Below are 19662 nucleotides of genomic sequence, written 5' to 3'. Positions count from 1 at the left end.
CCGCTTCCAACAAGTGTCCGTCACGCTTTCACTCAGTCTTTCCTTCTGACACAGGTGGCCCGGGAGAGTGGCCCACCACACATGAAGAACTTTGTGACCAGGGTTTCAGTTGGGGAATTTGTAGGGGAAGGAGAAGGGAAAAGCAAGAAGATCTCCAAGAAGAATGCGGCCAGGGCTGTTCTGGAGCAGCTTAGGAGGCTGCCACCCCTCCCTGCTGTGGAGCGAGTGAAGCCCAGAATCAAGAAGAAAAGTCAGCCCACCTGCAAGGTGAGAGCCTTCCCCAGAAAACCCACAGGCAAGGAGAGAGCCGGCTGCTGCTGTGGGTGGGGTAGAAGCTGCTTGCTCAGCACCACACGGGACAGAATGGATGTTTACAGACAGCACATAGGAGCTATAGGTTGAGGATAAATGAGCCACTGAGTGGGTTGAGGAGAAACGTGTCCAGGTGTCAGCTTCCCCTGGGGTTGGGCACCACAGCCTGTCGGTCTTTGTGTGGAAGGGGTAGGGTTTTCTTGAGCCAACTTAGCTCAGGGATCAAGGTGGAAGCAGCACTGCAGGGCCCACAGAGACTATTCCAAAGACTTGGATGCTTGCATGAAACTTAGTGGCTATAGTTAATAATAATAATACAAGCTGGGCATGGTGGCGCACGCCTTTAATCCCAGCACTTGGGCGGCAGAGGCAGACAAATTTCTGAGTTCGAGGCCAGCCTGGTCTACAGAGTGAGTTCCAGGACAGCCAGGGCTACACAGAGAAACCCTGTCTCGGGAAAAATAAAAAATACAGCATTCACCATGAGTACTGGAGACTGGAGAGGTGGCTCAGCAGTTAAAAGCACTGGCTGCTCTAGCAGAGGACCTGGGTTCACAACTATCTGTAACACCAGTTCAGGACTCCTCCTGAACTCCCTGAGCACCAAGTGCACATGTGAACTGCATGCAGACAAAACACTCACATACAGAAGATAGGAATCTTTATTCAGACATTGGCCCCTTTTCCGCACTAGAAAGGGACAGGACTTCAGCCAATCTCTCCTTTTTCATCTGGTGTGTCCTGAAAATTACTTCCATCATCCCTGACAGGTGCCATGGGGAAGGAAGGAGCCCCTAGTGTCCTCAGAAGCTTGCAGTCCTCTCTCCCCGGGCCTCACCTGGAGGGTTTTTAATTCATAACAGTGTTTTGTTTTTGCTACTGGGGATTGGATGAGAGACTCAGGTGTGCTGACCAAGCAAGGCCTCTTCCATAGGGATGCATCTTCACACTGAGGGCTTTACAAAAGCTTTAAGTGGTGTCTGGGTTTTAATGATTGAGAAAGCTAGGCATGGGTCCCCATGTAGATTCAGTAGCGACAGGTCAAAGCCCTGGTTCCATCCTCCCTTTTTGTCATTCTTTTTTTTTTTTTTTTTCCTGGAACTCACTCTGTAGACCAGGCTGGCCTCGAATTCAGAAATCCGCCTGCCTCCACCTCCCAAGTTCTGGGATTAAAGGCGTGCACCACCACTGCCCGGCTCCTTTTTGTCATTCTCGCCCAGTGTGGTCCTACAGCTTTTTACATGGCAGTTCCACTGTGCTAATGTCCCCAGTTACATGGAGTCAGCTTCCGCATGCCGAGAGTGACAGAGGTCACAGGCAAACACCAACCCAAAGAGCATCTCAGCATGATCCTGAAACATGTTTTAGTCTTAGAGAGGGTTTGGTTCTGAGCGTTTACACCAGCACTAGGTAGGTTTCTGTCTCAGTCCCGTGCTGACGCTGGACTGGCTGGTTCCTCTCTGTGAGTAACAGCATATTGTCTCTGCACTGCTTGTTTTTCAGCTACAGACAGCCCCGGATTATGGCCAAGGGATGAATCCTATTAGTAGACTTGCACAGATCCAGCAGGCAAAAAAGGAGAAGGAGCCAGAGTACATGCTCCTTACAGAACGAGGTCTTCCACGTCGCAGGGAGTTTGTGATGCAGGTGAGTTGGTGGGGTTGTAGGCAGCCCTTCCCTGACCATGTCCTAATCCGGCAGTGTTGCAGTTAGCTGGACTTGGTAGTGCCTGCTCTTGGCTCTCTGGAGGCCAAGGCAAGCGGCAGGTGGATCTCTATGAGTTCAAGACTCCACATTAGTGAGATCCCATCACAGAAACAGGATCCACTCTGTAAGAGTGAGTTGGACCAGAGTTTGCCTGAAGTGGCTGGGGGACAGCTTTGATGAAGTGTGCTGGAATTTGTCCAGCAGCCAGCCCTCAGGAGAGTGGTATGGAGGGAGAGCCCCACTGCACTCTAGATATATACCTGTCTTAATAAATTTGATGATGTGTTGTGGCACACATTTTCCATACAATAGTTTTTAAAGTTTAAAAGAACTCTTTAAGGACTGGTGAGATGGCTCAGTGGTTAAGAGCACTGACTGCTCTTCCGAAAGTCCTGAGTTCAAATCCCAGCGACCACATGGTGGCTCACAACCACCCATAATGAGATCTGATGCCCTCTTCTGGTGCATCTGAAGACAGCTACAGTGTACTTAAATAAAGTCTTTAAAAAAAAATAAACTCTTTAAAAATAGAGTTTTCAATATCTCTAACGTGTGTGTGGCCATCACAGCAGTAGTAGTTCAGAATACGAAACATAAAGCTTTTTACCATCAAGTTCAGCAGTCATCCCTGGGGCTTTGGGTTAAGTCACAGGTCTTTGTTGGTGTTTTACACAGGTAAAGGTTGGGCATCACACTGCAGAAGGAGTGGGTACCAATAAGAAGGTGGCCAAGCGTAATGCTGCTGAGAACATGCTGGAGATCCTGGGGTTCAAAGTTCCCCAGGCGCAGCCTGCCAAGCCAGCACTCAAATCAGAAGAGAAGGTGACTGCTGGGACTCTGTGCCAGGTGGCCTAACTCCCTGCATGGGCAAGCCTGGGGCAAGGCTTCATCTCCCCTGCAGTAAGCGGCCTGCCCCCCGGGGCTCCTCCATTGAGATTAGATTTGCAGGAGGGAGTTTCCTGTCCAGCTCGTCACATCCTGGGAGCCATCCATTCGGTTAAGTCTCCTGTTTAGTGTCACTATGGGCTAGATGTGCATCTCCGGAGGAGGTCCTGCTCTCTACTTCTGATGGGTAGTTGGGGTTGGAGGGAACTAAAATGACTGCCACCTGTCTGCATGACCCAGTTTTGAATATGCCTCTGGTTTTCCTGGGACAAGCTAGCATGGTCAAATAAGCCAAATCTATAGATTTGAGTTGAATATCACTATCAGCCACCATTGCTGGCTACAGCAGTTGTCATATTGGGGATTGAGCTTCCTGAGCTCTGCCAGTTTCATTACAAGAAATAGCTCCCTCCCACTGCTGGGACGTTAGTACTTGGTACTCGCCTTGATTTGGCTTCCAGATTTCCCATTCCAAAACAGTGTAGAGTCTATTAGTTCAAGACTCCACATAGTGAGATCCCGTCACAGAAACAGTATCCGCTCTGTAAGAGTGAGTTGGACCAGAGTTTGCCTGAAGTGGCTGGGGGACAGCTTTGATGAAGTGTGCTGGAATCTGTCTCTTCTTGTCTGATAGCATTAGGTACCTCTGTGTTCTTTGTGGATGTACTGTTTTTGGATGTTCTAGTTATGTAAAGTGTTTCTGCTTAGCACCAGTGCAGACCCTACTTTCCCAACAAGCTGAACACTTTTAAGCCAGCATTTTCTCCTGGCAGTGGTTTTCTGGTTCTTGGCACAGTGCCAGCTATGCATTCAAGATCTGCTCTGTGCAAATGCTGCCATGGGGAGGCGCGAGCGTTTGTCTATCCACACAGACCCCAGTGCTTGTCTATGCTCACTGCCATTTTTCTTTCTTAAGACTCCAGTAAAGAAACCAGGAGACGGAAGGAAAGTAACGTTTTTTGAACCTAGCCCTGGGGATGAAAATGGAACTAGTAAGTGTGGCCCTCTTGTCAATTGAACCAATGTGCTCTGTGCTTGTGTGGCTCTCGTGAGTTTTTGGAAGCACAGTATTCCTGCCTTCCTGTGTATGCTGGGATGGTAAGGGTGGCTCTGTAGCTTCTTGGGTGGTGATGGTGACTTTGGTGACCTGTGTCCCCTGCAGGTAACAAGGACGAGGAGTTCAGGATGCCTTATCTTAGCCATCAGCAGCTGCCAGCTGGAATTCTCCCCATGGTGCCGGAAGTTGCCCAGGCTGTCGGGGTTAGTCAAGGACACCACACCAAAGATTTCACCAGGGCAGCTCCAAATCCTGCCAAGGCAACGGTAACTGCCATGATAGCCCGAGAGTTGTTGTACGGGGGCACCTCGCCCACAGCCGAGACCATTTTAAAGAGTAACATCTCTTCAGGCCACGTACCCCATGGACCTCGCACTAGACCCTCTGAGCAACTGTACTACCTTTCCAGAGCCCAGGGATTCCAGGTAACCGTGTGGTCATCTCTGGGCCTTACGTTCTTCCTGCACAGAATTGCTTGTGTAGTGTGTGCAAGACCCTGGGTTCTGTCCTCAGCACTACAGAAACCAGAAAAGGCAAGATTATATGCTTTATTTAAGATTTGAATGTACAGTGAAGTTCTGAAGGAAGGAAGATGTCTGGGATGAGAATGGCTTATATAAAGGTAGCTATTTCTAAGCCCAACAACTTTGAGTATGATTACTGGTGGAAAGAACCAACTCCAGCAAGTTGTCCTCAGTGTGCACACCCTGCCCCAGGAGGTTTACGTGTGGCCAGGGCTGAAGGGAGAGAAGACACTTTTACTTAGGAAGCAGCCACTACATGAGCATGGGAGAAGAGGCTTGAGGGTTCTGGGCTGGGGCCCACATGCAAGAGGTTGCTGTTTTTCCTTAGGTTGAATACAAAGATTTTCCCAAGAACAACAAGAACGAGTGTGTATCTCTCATCAACTGCTCCTCACAGCCGCCTCTCGTCAGTCATGGCATCGGCAAGGATGTGGAGTCCTGTCATGATATGGTATGTGGGCCCAGGAGGTGTTGAGAAGAGCTGGCACATTCCCTTGTTCAGTCAGTGTGTTAGTGGCCTCAGAAAGAGGGACATGGTTCTCCTGTAGCCTTGTGGACATGTCTGATTGATTCATTCATTCTTCCTTCCTTGCTTTCTTTCTCTTTCCTCACTTCTGGCAGCTGTAGAAAGCCCCCTTTGGGGAGTTCTGTTCAAAGAAGGAATCAGCACACTTGAGCTTTGGTGTTCACTCGATGGGACCATAATGCACCCTTTAAGCGGGCACCCTCTGATTTGAAGGGAAACATGGGAGTTTGATGTTGAGCAGGATTCAAACATTTCATTGGGAAGTTTTAAGAAGCTGGACTAGTCTGTTCCCTGTGGTTTGATTATTCCTTCCTTCACCTTTCTAGGCTGCACTGAACATTTTAAAGCTGCTGTCTGAGTTGGACCAACAGAGCACAGAGATGCCAAGAACAGGAAATGGACCAGTTTCAGCGTGAGTGCACACATGCAGAAGGCAATGGCAGTGTGGGTGAGCAGGTATCCATGGAAGGCAGTGTCAGAAGAAGGCACCACACCTTCACCCACTGTTGGTTAGGCAGAGTCCTTCCCCCTCGAAACTTGACAATAAGACACATTCATGTAGCTGTTTAAAATTTTACGTGCATTGGTGCTTTGCCTGCAAGTATGTCGGTGTCAGAGTTAAAGCCATCACTGACACTTTTTTCTCAGACATAACACATGCACACATCCCTCTTTGCTTTCTCCACTTACCAGCATTTTCTAGGTTCCATACAGGGGGCATTGGGTTTACCAAGCTGCATTTTGGATGTTAGCTTTCATTTCAATGTCTGCCATTGTCATTTCTTCTTCCTTAAAGGTGCGGGAGGTGCTGAACCTTTTCTGGCCACAAACCATTATAAAACCCAACATATATACTGAAAATACTGAGAACTGCTTTGAAAATTTGGAATATCTGATAACTCCAGTGGGCCAAGACATGGTGGATAAAAATGTGGCAAAGACGACAAGAAACTTCAGGTGGTAGCCCTGGTTGTGCTGGGCGGCTAGTGATGATGCTGTGCTCTGCCATCCATCCAGACAGAAACCAGCCCCAACGCCTCCAGTTCTGTTTTTGCATCGTGACAAAGAGAGCACAGCCAATTCTCATGCTGGCTTCTTCAGATACTTTGAAAAACCCGGACAGCCACACCAGAGAGGCCTTATAGCGGCCCCGGAGCTAAACGCACCAGAGAAAAACCAGTGCTTCCTACTGCACATGACTGACTCAGCTCCGCCACACGTAGCACCACTGTAACCACTGCTTTCTCTTCAAGTTTCATTTTTTTCCTTTGATTGATACAACACTATAATTTTCATTTCAGTTCCTTAGTCGTGTCTACTTACCTAGCAGTTTAGAAACTGTCAGTCATGTAACTGGCAAGGATCACAGCCCGGTTGGGTGGCATTCTGTGCCTCTGGCTTGGCTGAACAGTTCTGGAATTACCACCAGAATCCTTGACTCCCTGCCCCTTGTATAAATTGGACAGCTTAGGACTTTTAAACTTTAGATCAAAAGATATGGTCCTTTTTAACTTTATTTTTAAGGAGCAGACTTTAAAATGAGCCCTGACCTTTACCCATTATAACAGAATTTGTCAAAAGGAGTGTTTCTTGAGGAGGTAGCTTTTTTTTACCACACTACAGGACATTACCTGTAGGCCCAGAAGACTACAGGCTGGTGTCCCTAGAGGGCCCAATACAGTCAATTCCAACCTCTAAGTCGGGGAAAGGTGACAGGTTTCCTGGTGCTGGTGTGCACAGGGGCAGGCAGGTCAGCTGGCCTGGGGAAGAGCATTGTGGCTCCTAGTGCAGCCCTGCTTCCACTCTTGGTTTAGCTGGAACCTTCCCACTCATGGAATATAAGTAAACTCACTTTCTTTGTCACCAATAAATGGTAATACTAAATTTTTTTTGTTAATTTATTTTCAAATGCCACTTCTAGATCAATCTTCTGGTTCATCCCCCTCTCTACCTTTTTTTAAAAGAAGAGAATATTTCTTAGAACTTTATATTAAAAATAAACAGCTACTAAGAAAGTCTTTTTCCAATTGAGCAGTAACTGAAGAAAGTGTGATATGAGGGACTGGGAGTGGCCAGCTTGAGCCAGGCTGACTGATGGATGCTTGGCTGTGGAATGTGTAAAATGTAATGGCTAAGAATTCAGTATGCACCCCTCTTCAAAAACTGCCAGGAGCCAGTAGTTCCTTTGAGGGAATGTGTGTCAACTGGCCCTTGCCTACCACTGAGCCGCACCCCAGTGTCACAATATCTTAACAACAAAAAACAGATCTAAAAACTACATTGGAGAATGGTATCTCCCAATCCTGACAACATTTAAACAAATGGGAACGAAGCAGTTCTCAACCTTCCCAATGCCACACGTGGCCCTTTAATAGTTTTTCATGTTGTGGTGACCCCCAAAGGAATCCTGGCCACATGAGCTATTGCTGAGGACATGCTATGGTGTGCTACAATTAAAGTGCAATAAAATATACCAAGTGGACATGGTTCTGAGCGCCACAAGAGTTCCATGCACAGCACACACATCCATGAAATGAAAATCACTAAAGCAGCATTGTAGAAGGCTCTCCAGCCATGCAGAACATTAAAGGACCTACAAATACACCACCATCCTATTTTCCTTTTTTTAACAATTATTTTTAAAAGGGGTTGGGGTGAGCTTGAGAGATGGTTCAGCAATGGCTGTTCTTCCCTGGGTCCTGGGTTCGGTTTCCAGAAACTACATGGTGGCTCACAGCCATCTATAATGAGATTTGGTGTCCTCTTCTGACGCACAGGCATGATGTATACATAGTAAAGTTTATGCCTAAAATAGGCAGACCTCTAAGTTCCAGAACAGTGGGGCTACACACACACAAAAACCCATCTCAAAAGCTAACAAGAAGCAAGCTAAATTAGTAACATTTAATGTTTCCATTGCTGCTTAAAGAGCAACAGCAATGGAACCTAAAAGACATGAGATGCTGAAGTGAAGGCTCAATGGCTCATGTGTTGCCTTTTCAGAGGACCTACCACAATGCTCCCAGAGATATGAACACCTATTCTGTTTCCTGGCCTCACATAAAACGGGGGTGGAGATGGCTCAGCATTAGAGAGCACTGGTTGTACTTCCAGAGGTCCTAACATGCAGGTGTATATAAAATAAATCTTAAAAAAACAAAAACCTGTTTGATACCTACCAAGCAATTAAAAAAAAATGCTTAAGAAAAAAACAATCTGTGGGCATGGTGGCGCACGCCTTTAACTCCAGTACTCAGGAGGCAGAGGCAGGTGGATTTCTGAGTTTGAGGCCAGCCTGGTCTACAAAGTGAGTTCCGGGACAGCTAGGGCTACACAGAGAAACCCTGTCTCGAAACCCCCCCCCCCCCAAAAAAAAAACCCTCCATGGGCTGGTGAGATGGTTCAGCAGGCCAAGGCACTTAAATCCAAACCTGACAGACCCGGGTCAGTCCCAGAAGACTCACTGTGGAAGAAGACAACCAACATAGGCACGCATAAGAATTGCGTGGAAGAGAAATCATTTGGTAAGCTGTCCATAACAAAATTGCTTGGCCTGTGACCACATGAAGGTCCAGGTTAAAAACAACAAATACAGTTCCTTTTAGCAGAAAGCACAGTCAATGACGGCTGCTCTAATCCTAACCCTTCCACAGGACTTGTCAGTAGGAAGCCCTTAACTCAGTCTGGGATGCCTGGCAAGCTCCAGATCTGCCCGAAGGACTGTTTTGCTTAGACTCTTAAAAAAAGAAAACAATAAAAACCACCATTCTGAGTTTAAATGATTTAAAAATTAGTATTTTTATGGAGTCCAGATGGGGAAAGTAGATTTAAAGAAATTCTTCATTTCATCAAAGTTTCAGAAAGCACCAAATCCTGTCCTGAAGACACTTTTAGATACACATTTTGGGTTTTTATTGCTGATTACAGACTTTAACTACGAAATGTGCATTGCAAGTCAACAAGACTTTTTCATATGTCCAATAAAAGTTTAAAGAAACAGACAAAATCCACAAAGGACAAGAGAAATACAAGCTTCAAAACAATAGAAATTAAGTCTCCACAGTCAAGGCCTGCCAAAAATTTGAAATAACCCAAACCGTGCAAATGTTCAACAGAGACCATGGCCATACATGGGATTGTAAATACTTGTCCCATTAAGGACAAAGTAGACAAGTTATCAGTTATATTGATGATCAAGACAAACAACCTCATTGGCTTACAGCAATATTTTCTGTCCTCTGTAAGAGTTTGTGACAAGTTCAAGAGGTTGGAAACCTGTGTTGCTTCAGCAGGGCCGTGCTCAGAAGTCCACATGGTTCTAAGAAACCATCCTCAGCCGCTGCATGGTCAGGAAGATGGAGTTCACAACAGGGTCACACTGGCTGCCTGCAGGTAACCTTGGAGATACTGCAAGGCTTCTGCATTGAGGCTGGTGCTCACCATCGAGGGAACCTACAGGAGAGTGAAACCACATGGTGTAGGAGGCTCTTATGTACAAATGCAAACTGGGGCCTAAATGAAACGCTGCCACCATGTGGGGAAAAGGCAGCCAGTCACTGTCCACTGGAGAGCCAAATAATCTAACTTATTTCAGACATTCAAAACAGCTAGGCATTCACCACAGCAGCCGAGCAAAGATACTTGTGGTGTGGTCATAGGAGTACTGAGTACTGAGCACCAAGCCTAACTAAGTTTGCTTCCCAGGACCCACTCCTTGGAAGATGAAAAGTGACAAGTAGCTCTGTGACCTTTACACATCTCAAAAAATAAAGGTAGATAGATGCCCCCCCCTGGGGGGGGGGATCAAAGATCTCGCACACGTGCATGCACATGCGTGCGTGCACACACATACACACACTCTCTCTCTCTCACAGTAGATCCATAAGGAACTTCTTTTGTACTGTGGTTGATAAAAGGACTTTGTGTTTTTAGTTTATGGACATAATCTTGTTAGGTATCCCAGGTTAGCCTCAAACTCACAGCTACCTATGCATCTGATCTGGGACTGTAAGGATTCAGCCACTATACATTTGGCAAAAGAAAAACTTTTGCTTTTCAAAGACTAAGTACTTAGGCATACTTATCCTAATAACCCTTGCTACAGAAAATAATAAAACATGGTTAATTATTTTAACTAAGTGTACCAGGGTTGGTTGTCCCTATGTGTGAAAAATAAAACCCATAGTTTCAGATAGTATATCTGAAAGACTAGCTAAATGCAATTAAAGGTCCAGTCTTTGATTAAAGACATACTATTTAATTTTTGAGTATGTTACCATTCTGTTTTCTTTCTTTTTTTTCTCCAAAATTTTTTTTCTCGGATATTTTCTTTAGACAGGGTTTCTCTGTACTGTATAGTGCTAGCCATCCTGGAACTCTGTAGACCAAGTTACCCTTCTCAGTACTGGCATTAAAGGCTTGTGCCAACCACCATCCAGCATACTTATTAAAAAAATAAAGCACTCCCTAAGCTCAACTGGAGAGAGCAGGGTAAGACCTCATCTTCTTACTTCCCAGTCAGAGTCCCACAGCACCACGGATACTTACCCTTCCAGGACAAGCAGTTGACAGTTTGTGAAGTGACTGTGCCAGATGGATTTTGGGGTTGTTTACCATCTGACCTACAGGATCATGTTCCTTTTTACCAGCAAATGCCAGCTGTGAGAAGGCAGTCTGGTATCCTGGTGTATCTTCTATGTCAATGAAATGCTCTTCATCAGGAATGCTGTCATCTTCAGGTAATTCAAACAGGCCAATGAGAGATTGTAACAAAGGAGTCCTGGATTGGACAGTGCAGACAAAACCAAAGCAAATTTACTTTTAAGAGCCAGGCATGGAGGCTTATGCCTGAAATCTCAGCTCTCAGGAAGTAGAGACATGTAGACTGCTGTGAGTTCCCCAATGCTACTCAGTAAAATACAATGTTAGGGTTCTGCGTTACTGAATAAAATGCTTGCCACACAAGGTTAACAGCTAGAGTCAGTTTCCTAGAATCCATAAAGGAATCACCAAGCTCCAGATTCAGCGAGAGACCAAGCCTCAAGAAAAGTGAAGTGTGACTGGAAGACAGACACCCCAGAGGTCCACTCATGACAAGCATACCCCCACACACATGCTAATACACATGTGAACATAAACATGTATACATACATAAAGACAAGACCAAAACAAAAAGCCCTAAGAGACAAATCGTGCACAGCGGCCACACCTGTGTCACAGAGACAAATCCTGCACAGCGGCCACACCTGTGTCACAGGGTTACTTGGAAGAAGCAAAAATCTTATTAGACTCAGAGGCTCTCAGAGGAGGTGAATGTATGGAAATTTATTTGTAATTTCTAGGAGAGATATATCCTCTTCAAAATAAGAGTAAAGGCTGTGCAGTGGTGGTGCATGTCTGTAGAACCAGTACTTGGGAGGCAGGGACAGGTAGAGTTCAAGTCTAGCCTGGACTTCAGGACAGTCAGGGCTGGGAAGATGGCTCAATGGGAAGAGCACTGACTGCTCTGGTGTTCAATTCCCAGCAACCACATAGTGGCTCAACCATCTGTAATGGGATCTGATGCCCTCTTCTATAGCATACTGGCATAAAATAAATCTTAAAAAGAAAAGAAAAAAACAAAACAAAAATTAAGACTCAAAACCAGATCTACCACTAGCCCTCTTGAGTCTTTCTTTGTAGGAGGACTGACTGCTTTGAGTTGAAGTTGAAGCCAGCTTGGACAACAGTATTAAGACCCAGATGGAAATCTACCAATGAACCCAGAAGAGCCTGCGAGTCATGCTGGAATCCATCAGGGTTAGGGTTAGGAATGCTGACCATCAGTTTCCAGTGGAGAAGCCAAGAGCAGAAGACAACTATCTTGCCTCCCCAGGCCCTCCAAGAGTTAGCCAGTCAATTGTGCAGCCACAAGAAAGCCTTTCCCCACACTCTCAGCAGGAATACTCACCACAGCTTAGTGTACTCCGTGTCCATCATTGGTGGACACTCTGTGAGTAATTTGGTTATGCCAACTGCACAGATTTTTTTCTCCACGTTCCCAGATACCTTTTGAATCTCTGGAATAATGATTTTTTCCAAAACCATTCCAAACATTCTATTAATAAAAGCAGAACAAATGCACTCAATACTAAGCATGCATTATACTCAGACAGTAAGATAGATATAATTCATACTTAGTGACGTGGTGTGACTGGAGCCCAGTACTGAATAGTAAGGGCACTCCCCATGAGTCTGTCTCAGACTGACTGCTATGGCTTCTGCTGATTACATAGTGCTGTGGGGTTACACCTTCTCTTAAGCAGTCTTTGCAGCTTTTGGGGGGAGGTTAGGAGAAAAAATATTTGCTTAAAATGTTACTCAAAAATTGTTAAATTTTAAATGAAAACCATAGTTAGGATACAAGAGGCAGCCACCACTGGCAAGGACCATTGTGGCAGGCCTGCACCAGGAGCTTCGTCTTTGCTGAAGTGCGTTTGATTAGTCCTCAGCTGAGTCAATAACCTCTCACATTCTAAATGACGAGCTCCTTATCCCTGACGAGTGCAGAAAGCAGATCACAGGCAAGCACTCTGCTCACTGTGAAGGGGGTGCTGAGTCTGGCAGCACATGAGCCTCAGATAGCCCACAACCCCTACTACCACAAGATGACTGATTTTTTAAAGTCAGTTTGCAATGGCTGGGAGAGTTGCCCACAAAAAATTTCCCCTAACCCTATCCTCTACTCATCCGTTAGCCTTCCATTGCCCTAAGGGTCACACAACTAAACATGTTCTTTGCATAAAGTCACAACCAAATTCCACCAACTAACTGCAAGGCTGTCTCTGTGCCAGGCTGTGGACCCTGCACAAGGCATTCTTTCTCAGACACTGAGTGGAGAATGCCAGAAGACAAAGACTTTGGGAATGTGGACATCAGCTTTTCTATGTCTAGAAACACTTCTAAAACCACGATAAACTACCCCTAAACCAGAACAAAAAAGCCACCACTAACACACACACACTGGTTTATATTGAAGAAGTCTAATAACTTTCTTTTTATAAACAAAGTCACAACTTACTTTGGTTGTATGCCATCAAATATTTCTTGTAATGCTAGTGCCCCATACTTAATGCAATATAAGTTAATAAACACTAAGAAACCTGTGGAGAGAAAACAAGAATATCAGTAGTGACTTCACTGAAATGGAAACTCTCGCAGTCTGCCAGGGAAGGTTTCAGCATGGAAAGCATTGGGTCAGCACTTGCCTTCCAAGACACCCCACAGAGAGAGGCCCCATGTTTGTATCACAGAGTTTACTTGAAACCCCCAACTTATACCTCTCCACATATATCACTGTTTCTACTGAAAAGTGTTTCTTTCCCTAAACCAGACTTTGGAAGAGAATGCCCCCCCCCCTCCCCCAGGGTTTCTCTGTGTAGCCCTGGCTGTCCTGGAACTCACTTTGTAGCCAGGCTGGCCTCAAACTCAGAAATCCACCTGCCTCTGCCTCCCAAGTGCTGGGATTAAAGGTGTGCGCCACCACTGCCCGGCAACATAATGCATTTCAAACTAAGTTAGTGTTTGGGATACACAATTTTTTTCAGGTTATTTTATATGTAATGTTGATGACCGATAAAAGTCCCAAAATCTATGTCCCCACCCTTTCCAAATACTGAGCTTACTCTTGATAAACTTGGTGGTCTTGGAGTTTTGCAGTCTCTGGAATAGTAGAATGAAGATCTGCTTCCTATACTGGTCAACTGATTCACTAAAGGATCGAAGAGAAGAAAGCTATCAGCTCAGCCCCTTATGAACACGTAACAATCTTTGCATCAGTGCAGAGGGTTAATGGGACTCACGGAGGCATGTGTTCGATTATACTGTTGAGAAGATAGAAACCTTGGTGATCGTTTGCCTTGGATGCAATCAGCTTCTGGAAGACACCCAGTAATCCAGGCTGCAACAAAGCAGATCAAATGATGAGTGTTCAGAGAGGAGGCTCAACAGGCTGCTCTCTTAGAAAGTGGCTACTACTTGACAGTGTAACCAGCCAAGGTGGTAGTGTGGTGGACTGAGTATCAGACACATAGGCTACAAAGAACCAAAGATGACTTTGAACTCCCCCCTTCATCCCCCAATGTTGGGATTACATCTGTGTGCACCACCCCCATCCTTTTCTAGCAGTTATTTCTGGACTGTAAAAGGGGCAGGGATGGCACAGTCTTGTTGTATGTTGCCCTGGTGATGTTTGTATTCTGTTAATTCTGCTTCCTCAAGAGGGGTGGGTCACATCCACGTACTCAGTCATTCCATGTGAACTTTCTCCCCATTCTTCCTGGTCAGATAAAGGCTAGAGCCTGGGTGGGATTGGGCAGTGGAAGGGAAAGGTGGGCCTGGAGGTCTCAGAGAAGGAGGAAAAGAAAAAGAACGGAGAAGGAGGAGGGAGGAAAGGAGAAAAGAAGGGAGGAGATGGAACAGAACCACATGGCTTGGAGGAGCTACAAGTAGCAAGGGCTCTCATAGCTGGGGAATAGATTAGTGTAGTGTAGTCCTGACAAATCTAGGCATACAGCTTATAATATAATGTTATAATAAGTTATACCTTTTTTTTTTTTTTTTTTGCACAGGCTTATTGAGGTTGGAGACGTACTTCAACAGCCTCTTACCATAATAAACTATTATAGTTAAATCTTTCAAATTAACCTATTGGCCCTTATAATTACCAAATAATAGCTGGTATCAATAAAGTATATATTACCATTTTTATTAACCACATCTCATTTCATAGAATTATTGTAAGGAAATTTTTTTAAAAAAACTACTAACTCCTTGTTTTTCCAAAGATCTTGAAAATTTAAGTTTTTAGCCGGGCGATGGTGGCACATGCCTTTAATCTCAACACTTGGGAGGCAGAGGCAGGTGGATTTCTGAGTTCGAGGCCAGCCTGGTCTACAGAGTGAGTTCCAGGACAGCCAGGGCTACACAGAGAAACCCTGTCTTGAAAAAAAAGAAAAAGAAAAAGAAAATGTAAGTTTTTTATAAGTAACCGGACTCACAATTTTGTCAGCTGCAGCAGTTGCTATTGTACTTGAGCCTCGTTCTAAGAATGCCTGGAGCAGCCTCACTAGAGCAGGGATGTTTCCTGTCCTTTCCCACAGTACTGGCTGAAGGAGGTGGGGAAACAAGGCCATATAGGAAGACGGGATATCATTTTTATGTGTTTCCAGAAGTAAAGACATCACTTGAAAGACATATGGGATAAACTCTGTTGAAAAAATTAAAAGAGTTGTTAGTGGCAGCCCGGTGGGGCTCTGGAACAAAGGGCAGTCAGTGTTTTATAACCACCCCAATAGAATCACCATAGAAAGATACGGCCTCTGCTAGCTTACCTTGTACATCATTTTGTAAGATCTCAGTGAACACTAGAAACAGAGCCTCCTCAAAATTCACAACAGCAGCAGGGTTAGCTTTGCAGGTTATTCTTATAGACAAGCATATTGCTTCAAACATGTAGTGATTGAAATGAGGTTTACTGGGATTCTGAAATAATAAAAATAAAAAATGCCCTCTCAGTAATCCAATTATGTTATGTATCACCCAGAGCAGAACATGCCTGACCCTCCTAAAAACAGGTAAAAGACATGTCAGCTCCTATAAAAATGTCAGCATTAAAGCTAGGCATGGTGGAAGACACCTTTAATCTTGGTACTATGAAAGGCCTATGTCCCTGAGCTCCAGGACAACCTGGTCTACATGGCTGGTCTCAGGTAAGCCAGGGCTACATATTGAGATCCTGTCTTGGTGGCTGTTCTGGAACTAGCTCTGTAGACCAGGTTGGCCTTGAACTTGCCTCTGCCTCCAGAGTGCCAGGATTAAAGATGTGTACCACCACACCAGTTTTGAGACCCTGTCTTAGCAAAATTAAATGACATGAAATAGCAGGAAGGCTGAAGCTATGGCTCCGTAAATAAAACATTGGCGGATCGTGTACAGGGCCTGCTTAGTTTCCCAGCATTCATGGGGTGGCCCACAACCATCCCAACAACTTCAGTTCTGGGGGATCTGACACCTTCTGACCTTGGTGGGCATCAGGTATGCACATTATGGTACACAGACACACAAACAGGCAAATATACACATTACAAAAAAAAAGTAAATAGGCATTAAGAAAGGAAGAAATCTGGGGAAATGCTTGGTTACTTAGCTAGATTCTTTACAGTTCCTTTTGGATCACACAAGGCTCTGTCCCAGATCTGTGAGTTGTCTCAAACCCATGTGTCCTAGGAAAGCCACACTGTAGGTAGTGGGCAAAGCTGTTCTGGTATTGCCAGGGTTGAACCTTTTAACACAGGCTGCCAATCCTCAACAATTTTCGAGTTTCATTTTAAACAACAAAGTCCTATTTTCTCAAAAGCTCTTGGAAAGCTAGCATGAGCTGATGAGTAGGAGTGTGTGTGTGCACACACACTCGTACAATAAAACCCTGCTTTGTAGCTGGGCAGTGGTGGCGCACGCCTTTAATCCCAGCACTTGGGAGGCAGGGACAGGCGGATTTCTGAGTTCGAGGCCAGCCTGATCTACTGAGTGAGTTCCAGGACAGCCAGGGCTACACAGAGAAACCCTGTCTCGAAAAAAAACAAAAACAAAAACAAAAAAACAAACACAAACAAACCAAAACCCTGCTTTGTTTCCCCTCCATTCCTCAAGCCCCCAAGCAGTTCTATACTACAAACCCAGATGGTCTATTGTCAAACTCCAATACTTGCTTAGATTTTAAGAGAAAAAATCTTACTATACAGTCCTACCTGGCCTGAAACTTTAAGACCGGCCTGCCTCTGCCTCCTGAGTGCTGGCATTAAAGGCATGTGCCATCACACCTTGTCTCAGTTTACTATGTCTCATGAATTCAAGTTAATTTTCACAGCATAATTAAAATCATGCATCTATAAAGAAAGTCTTATTAGGTGTGGGAACACATGCCTTTAATCACAGTGCCATGAAGGTAGGTTGGTAATCTCTGAGTTTGAGGCTAGCCTGGTGTGTGTGTGTGTGTGTGTGTGTGTGTGTGTGTGTGTGTGTGTGTGTGTGTGTGTGTGTGTGTATCAAGATCTCAAAAACTTACAAGCAAAAAACCCCACAATTGTCACCCTTAAACTCTCTTTAAAATTATTGGTCGGTGAACTTTGCTATTAGTTTTTAACGACAGGGCGTCTCTGTATAGTAAGGAACTTTAGGTAATGAAAATAAATGCAAGGAAGCACAGACACAGGTCTGTCATTTTCTCAGCCATTAGTGCAGATCCTATCTCACTCCATTTAAAAGAAATGCAGGGTCATATGCTTTCTTAATTTCACAGTGTCATCTGTCCATTTTGTTATGAGAACATAAACTGTTTATTACACTGACAGGTGGTAAATTTCCAGCCCACTGTGCATCCCAGACTTTCTTTCACAAAAGTATACCAAAGTGAGGTTAGAAGAAGGCACAGATCTCATACGGCACCTGGCCTGGTGCCAAAGGGCTCTGAGCGCAGACAGTTCACAGGAAGTTAAAAACAATCCCATGGGCTGGCGAGCCTCACACTCTGAGTTTAATCCCCAGAATCAACATGATGTAAGGAGAACTCTCGCAAACTGTCCTCTCACCTCCACACACTACACGGCCCCAGCACGCCCACACACACATACAGAGTAAATGTTCGTAAAAGGCAACCTAGTTTCTTAACTGGCTGTTACCTTACTAACAGCCAGCAGCTTCTGTGTGAGCTGCGTGATGAGAGTGGGGATATAGGGGATGATGGCCTCTTGCAGGAGGGAGAAACTTCTCATGATAGCTGTAAAATAGAAGAACAGCACAGACAGGTCAATCAACCATTACAATAGAAGCGGCTGGAGGGAAGGGCCACTGATGATCAATAAAAATCTAAGATGCTTAAATATCCCCTATATACCTTCGTACACTTAAAAATGTCTCCTTTCCCTTTCTATCAGGCTTAGGTGGGAAATACTAAAACACTTGTATAAGGCCCAAAGGTTAAAGAATTTAAAAAGGGACAACAGAAACATTACTGGATAAGGAAAGAAGCAGACAGAGTAAGGAGCAAGTGGGGTGGCCAGGACAGAGAAGCAGACCATTCAGGGAACAGCCCTACTATCTTCTAATTAGAAACCACTGACAGAATTGTTATCCACGGTCTAAAAGAAACACAGTCTCAGCTCACAGATAACTAAAAGAAAATATCAGCTACCAATCTTCTTAAACATGTTAAAATGCTAAACATATGAAGCCATAGTCTGGACTGTAAAAACTTTGCCTAGCAACAGGCAGGTACCTAAAAGCACAGAGCACGGGAGAGGCGTACATTGGGAAACTACTGAAGGCTCATTAGTAGCCCTGGAGGTTCATTTCCAGAATCAGGGTTGACCACAAAGCCCCACTACCACATGCTTGGTCTAAGAAGCAGAAATTTCACTTCTCTGGCTGTGAAATGTCCTCAACCTGAATAAAGACTCACATCAACCCAGCCTGAGGTAAGGCACTCAGGATGTGACAATATTTATTGAAAAGGTCACAACGCCATGCACACAGGCACACAGTAACAGAGACCACAGATCACTTTGGTCCCTCATGGTGCTGAAACCCATGAATATCCACCTTGATTCAAAGTCACATATACATACACTCCCCTCAGGGAGTTCCTTTGGAAAGCATGCATCATGATTTTGAAAGCAATAGAGACCTCTGAGATGTGACAGTGAGATTGTTCCGGAAGTTAAAGCTGGCACCGAGCTCTCCTAGCACATGGCAGGGCATCCTGTGCCAGCACCCCTGGGAGCTAAGTGCAGGTGGCCCTGCTTTACCATACTCAGCAGAGCACAGTCAACAGACACTATTTCATGAGCTAATTTGAAATAACTCTGAAAATAACTCTATGAAAGAAAAATTAAAATTTACTACAGGTCTAAAGTAAAATGTTAGTTAACAAAGTAACATTTATTTTACTTTTAAAAAAAAAAGCAGAAAAATTTTTGTTTGAACAGACAGTACCTAGTTTTTGAAGTATGGAAACCTGATGTATAACTACAGAGTGTTTACCTTGTAATCTGAGGTTAGATAGTTATGGTCTAAACACCAGGGAAACGGCCTACCTTTCATAATATATTCATTTTCTGAAGAGCCAGGAAGTGTGAGAGCTTTGAAAAGGTTTGTTAGCAGAATCTCAACAAACGGTGCGATTTCTGCAGCTGTAAAACTATAGACGAGAAAACAGCTTTCAGTCACTACGAACTCTCAGCCTTTCACTGTGGAGTGCCCTGGGCAAACACTACATCACACTTCTTGGCACAAAATGAGCCATCTCTCACCACTGACAATTGTGGGCACATCTAGGAAGTAACTGCTTACATGCGCTCATGTTCAGTTCCTAATGACACAACGGGGTCAAGCATAACTGAACAAACACACCAGTGAGCTCAGTGGCCTCTTGCTCCTGTCTACAACCACAGAGAACAGCGCCCACAATCAGAAGGGTTTCAGCCACCTTCTTTTCTTGAAGGTACAGCAAATGACCTCTGCATTCACACCTGGGCCTGAAGGCGCCTCTCAGGATGTCCTTTCATCCTGTGTGGCCACTGAGAGCGTTTGTGCTCAAGGCTGGGTGAAGATCAGAG

The 19662-nt window shown here is 44.9% G+C and overlaps 2 protein-coding genes across 11 annotated transcripts in view; one reads left to right on the top strand and one right to left on the bottom strand.

The window, feature by feature from the left end:
• Nucleotides 1–7618, top strand: part of Stau1 (staufen double-stranded RNA binding protein 1) — a 48767-nt gene extending 41149 nt beyond the window's left edge. Inside the window, exons 4-12 of one of the 9 annotated variants that reach the window (NR_111895.1) lie at nucleotides 37–267; nucleotides 1816–1959; nucleotides 2695–2841; nucleotides 3821–3896; nucleotides 4067–4227; nucleotides 4313–4386; nucleotides 4814–4936; nucleotides 5338–5423; nucleotides 5808–7618. Coding sequence is in view for 8 of the 9 variants with exons in the window: in NM_001109906.2 (NP_001103376.1) it covers nucleotides 37–267; nucleotides 1816–1959; nucleotides 2695–2841; nucleotides 3821–3896; nucleotides 4067–4386; nucleotides 4814–4936; nucleotides 5338–5423; nucleotides 5808–5823 (1143 nt within the window). In the remaining variant the exon portion in view is untranslated. Of the gene's footprint in view, nucleotides 1–36; nucleotides 268–1815; nucleotides 1960–2694; nucleotides 2842–3820; nucleotides 3897–4066; nucleotides 4387–4813; nucleotides 4937–5337; nucleotides 5468–5807 lie in introns of all 9 variants that reach the window. The other 8 variants (NM_011490.4, NM_001109905.2, NM_001291160.1 and 5 more) reach the window with 8 other exon arrangements.
• Nucleotides 7619–8777: 1159 nt separating this feature from the next.
• Nucleotides 8778–19662, bottom strand: part of Cse1l (chromosome segregation 1-like (S. cerevisiae)) — a 40349-nt gene continuing 29464 nt past the window's right edge. The window contains exons 16-25 of one of the 2 annotated variants that reach the window (NM_023565.3): nucleotides 19141–19244; nucleotides 17728–17825; nucleotides 15382–15532; nucleotides 15049–15257; nucleotides 13852–13949; nucleotides 13675–13760; nucleotides 13071–13152; nucleotides 11961–12107; nucleotides 10559–10790; nucleotides 8778–9463 (exon numbers count right to left, since the gene is read on the bottom strand). In NM_023565.3, coding sequence (NP_076054.1) covers nucleotides 9374–9463; nucleotides 10559–10790; nucleotides 11961–12107; nucleotides 13071–13152; nucleotides 13675–13760; nucleotides 13852–13949; nucleotides 15049–15257; nucleotides 15382–15532; nucleotides 17728–17825; nucleotides 19141–19244 — 1297 coding nt within the window. In that variant the 3' untranslated portion in view covers nucleotides 8778–9373. The remainder of the gene's footprint in view (nucleotides 9464–10558; nucleotides 10791–11960; nucleotides 12108–13070; nucleotides 13153–13674; nucleotides 13761–13851; nucleotides 13950–15048; nucleotides 15258–15381; nucleotides 15533–17727; nucleotides 17826–19140; nucleotides 19245–19662) is intronic. The other variant, XR_866207.3, reaches the window with a different exon arrangement.

This window comes from Mus musculus, chromosome 2 (assembly GCF_000001635.26).
Source record: "Mus musculus strain C57BL/6J chromosome 2, GRCm38.p6 C57BL/6J".
NCBI lineage: Eukaryota > Metazoa > Chordata > Mammalia > Rodentia > Muridae > Mus > Mus musculus.
This window is presented reverse-complemented; position numbering and strand designations above follow the sequence as displayed.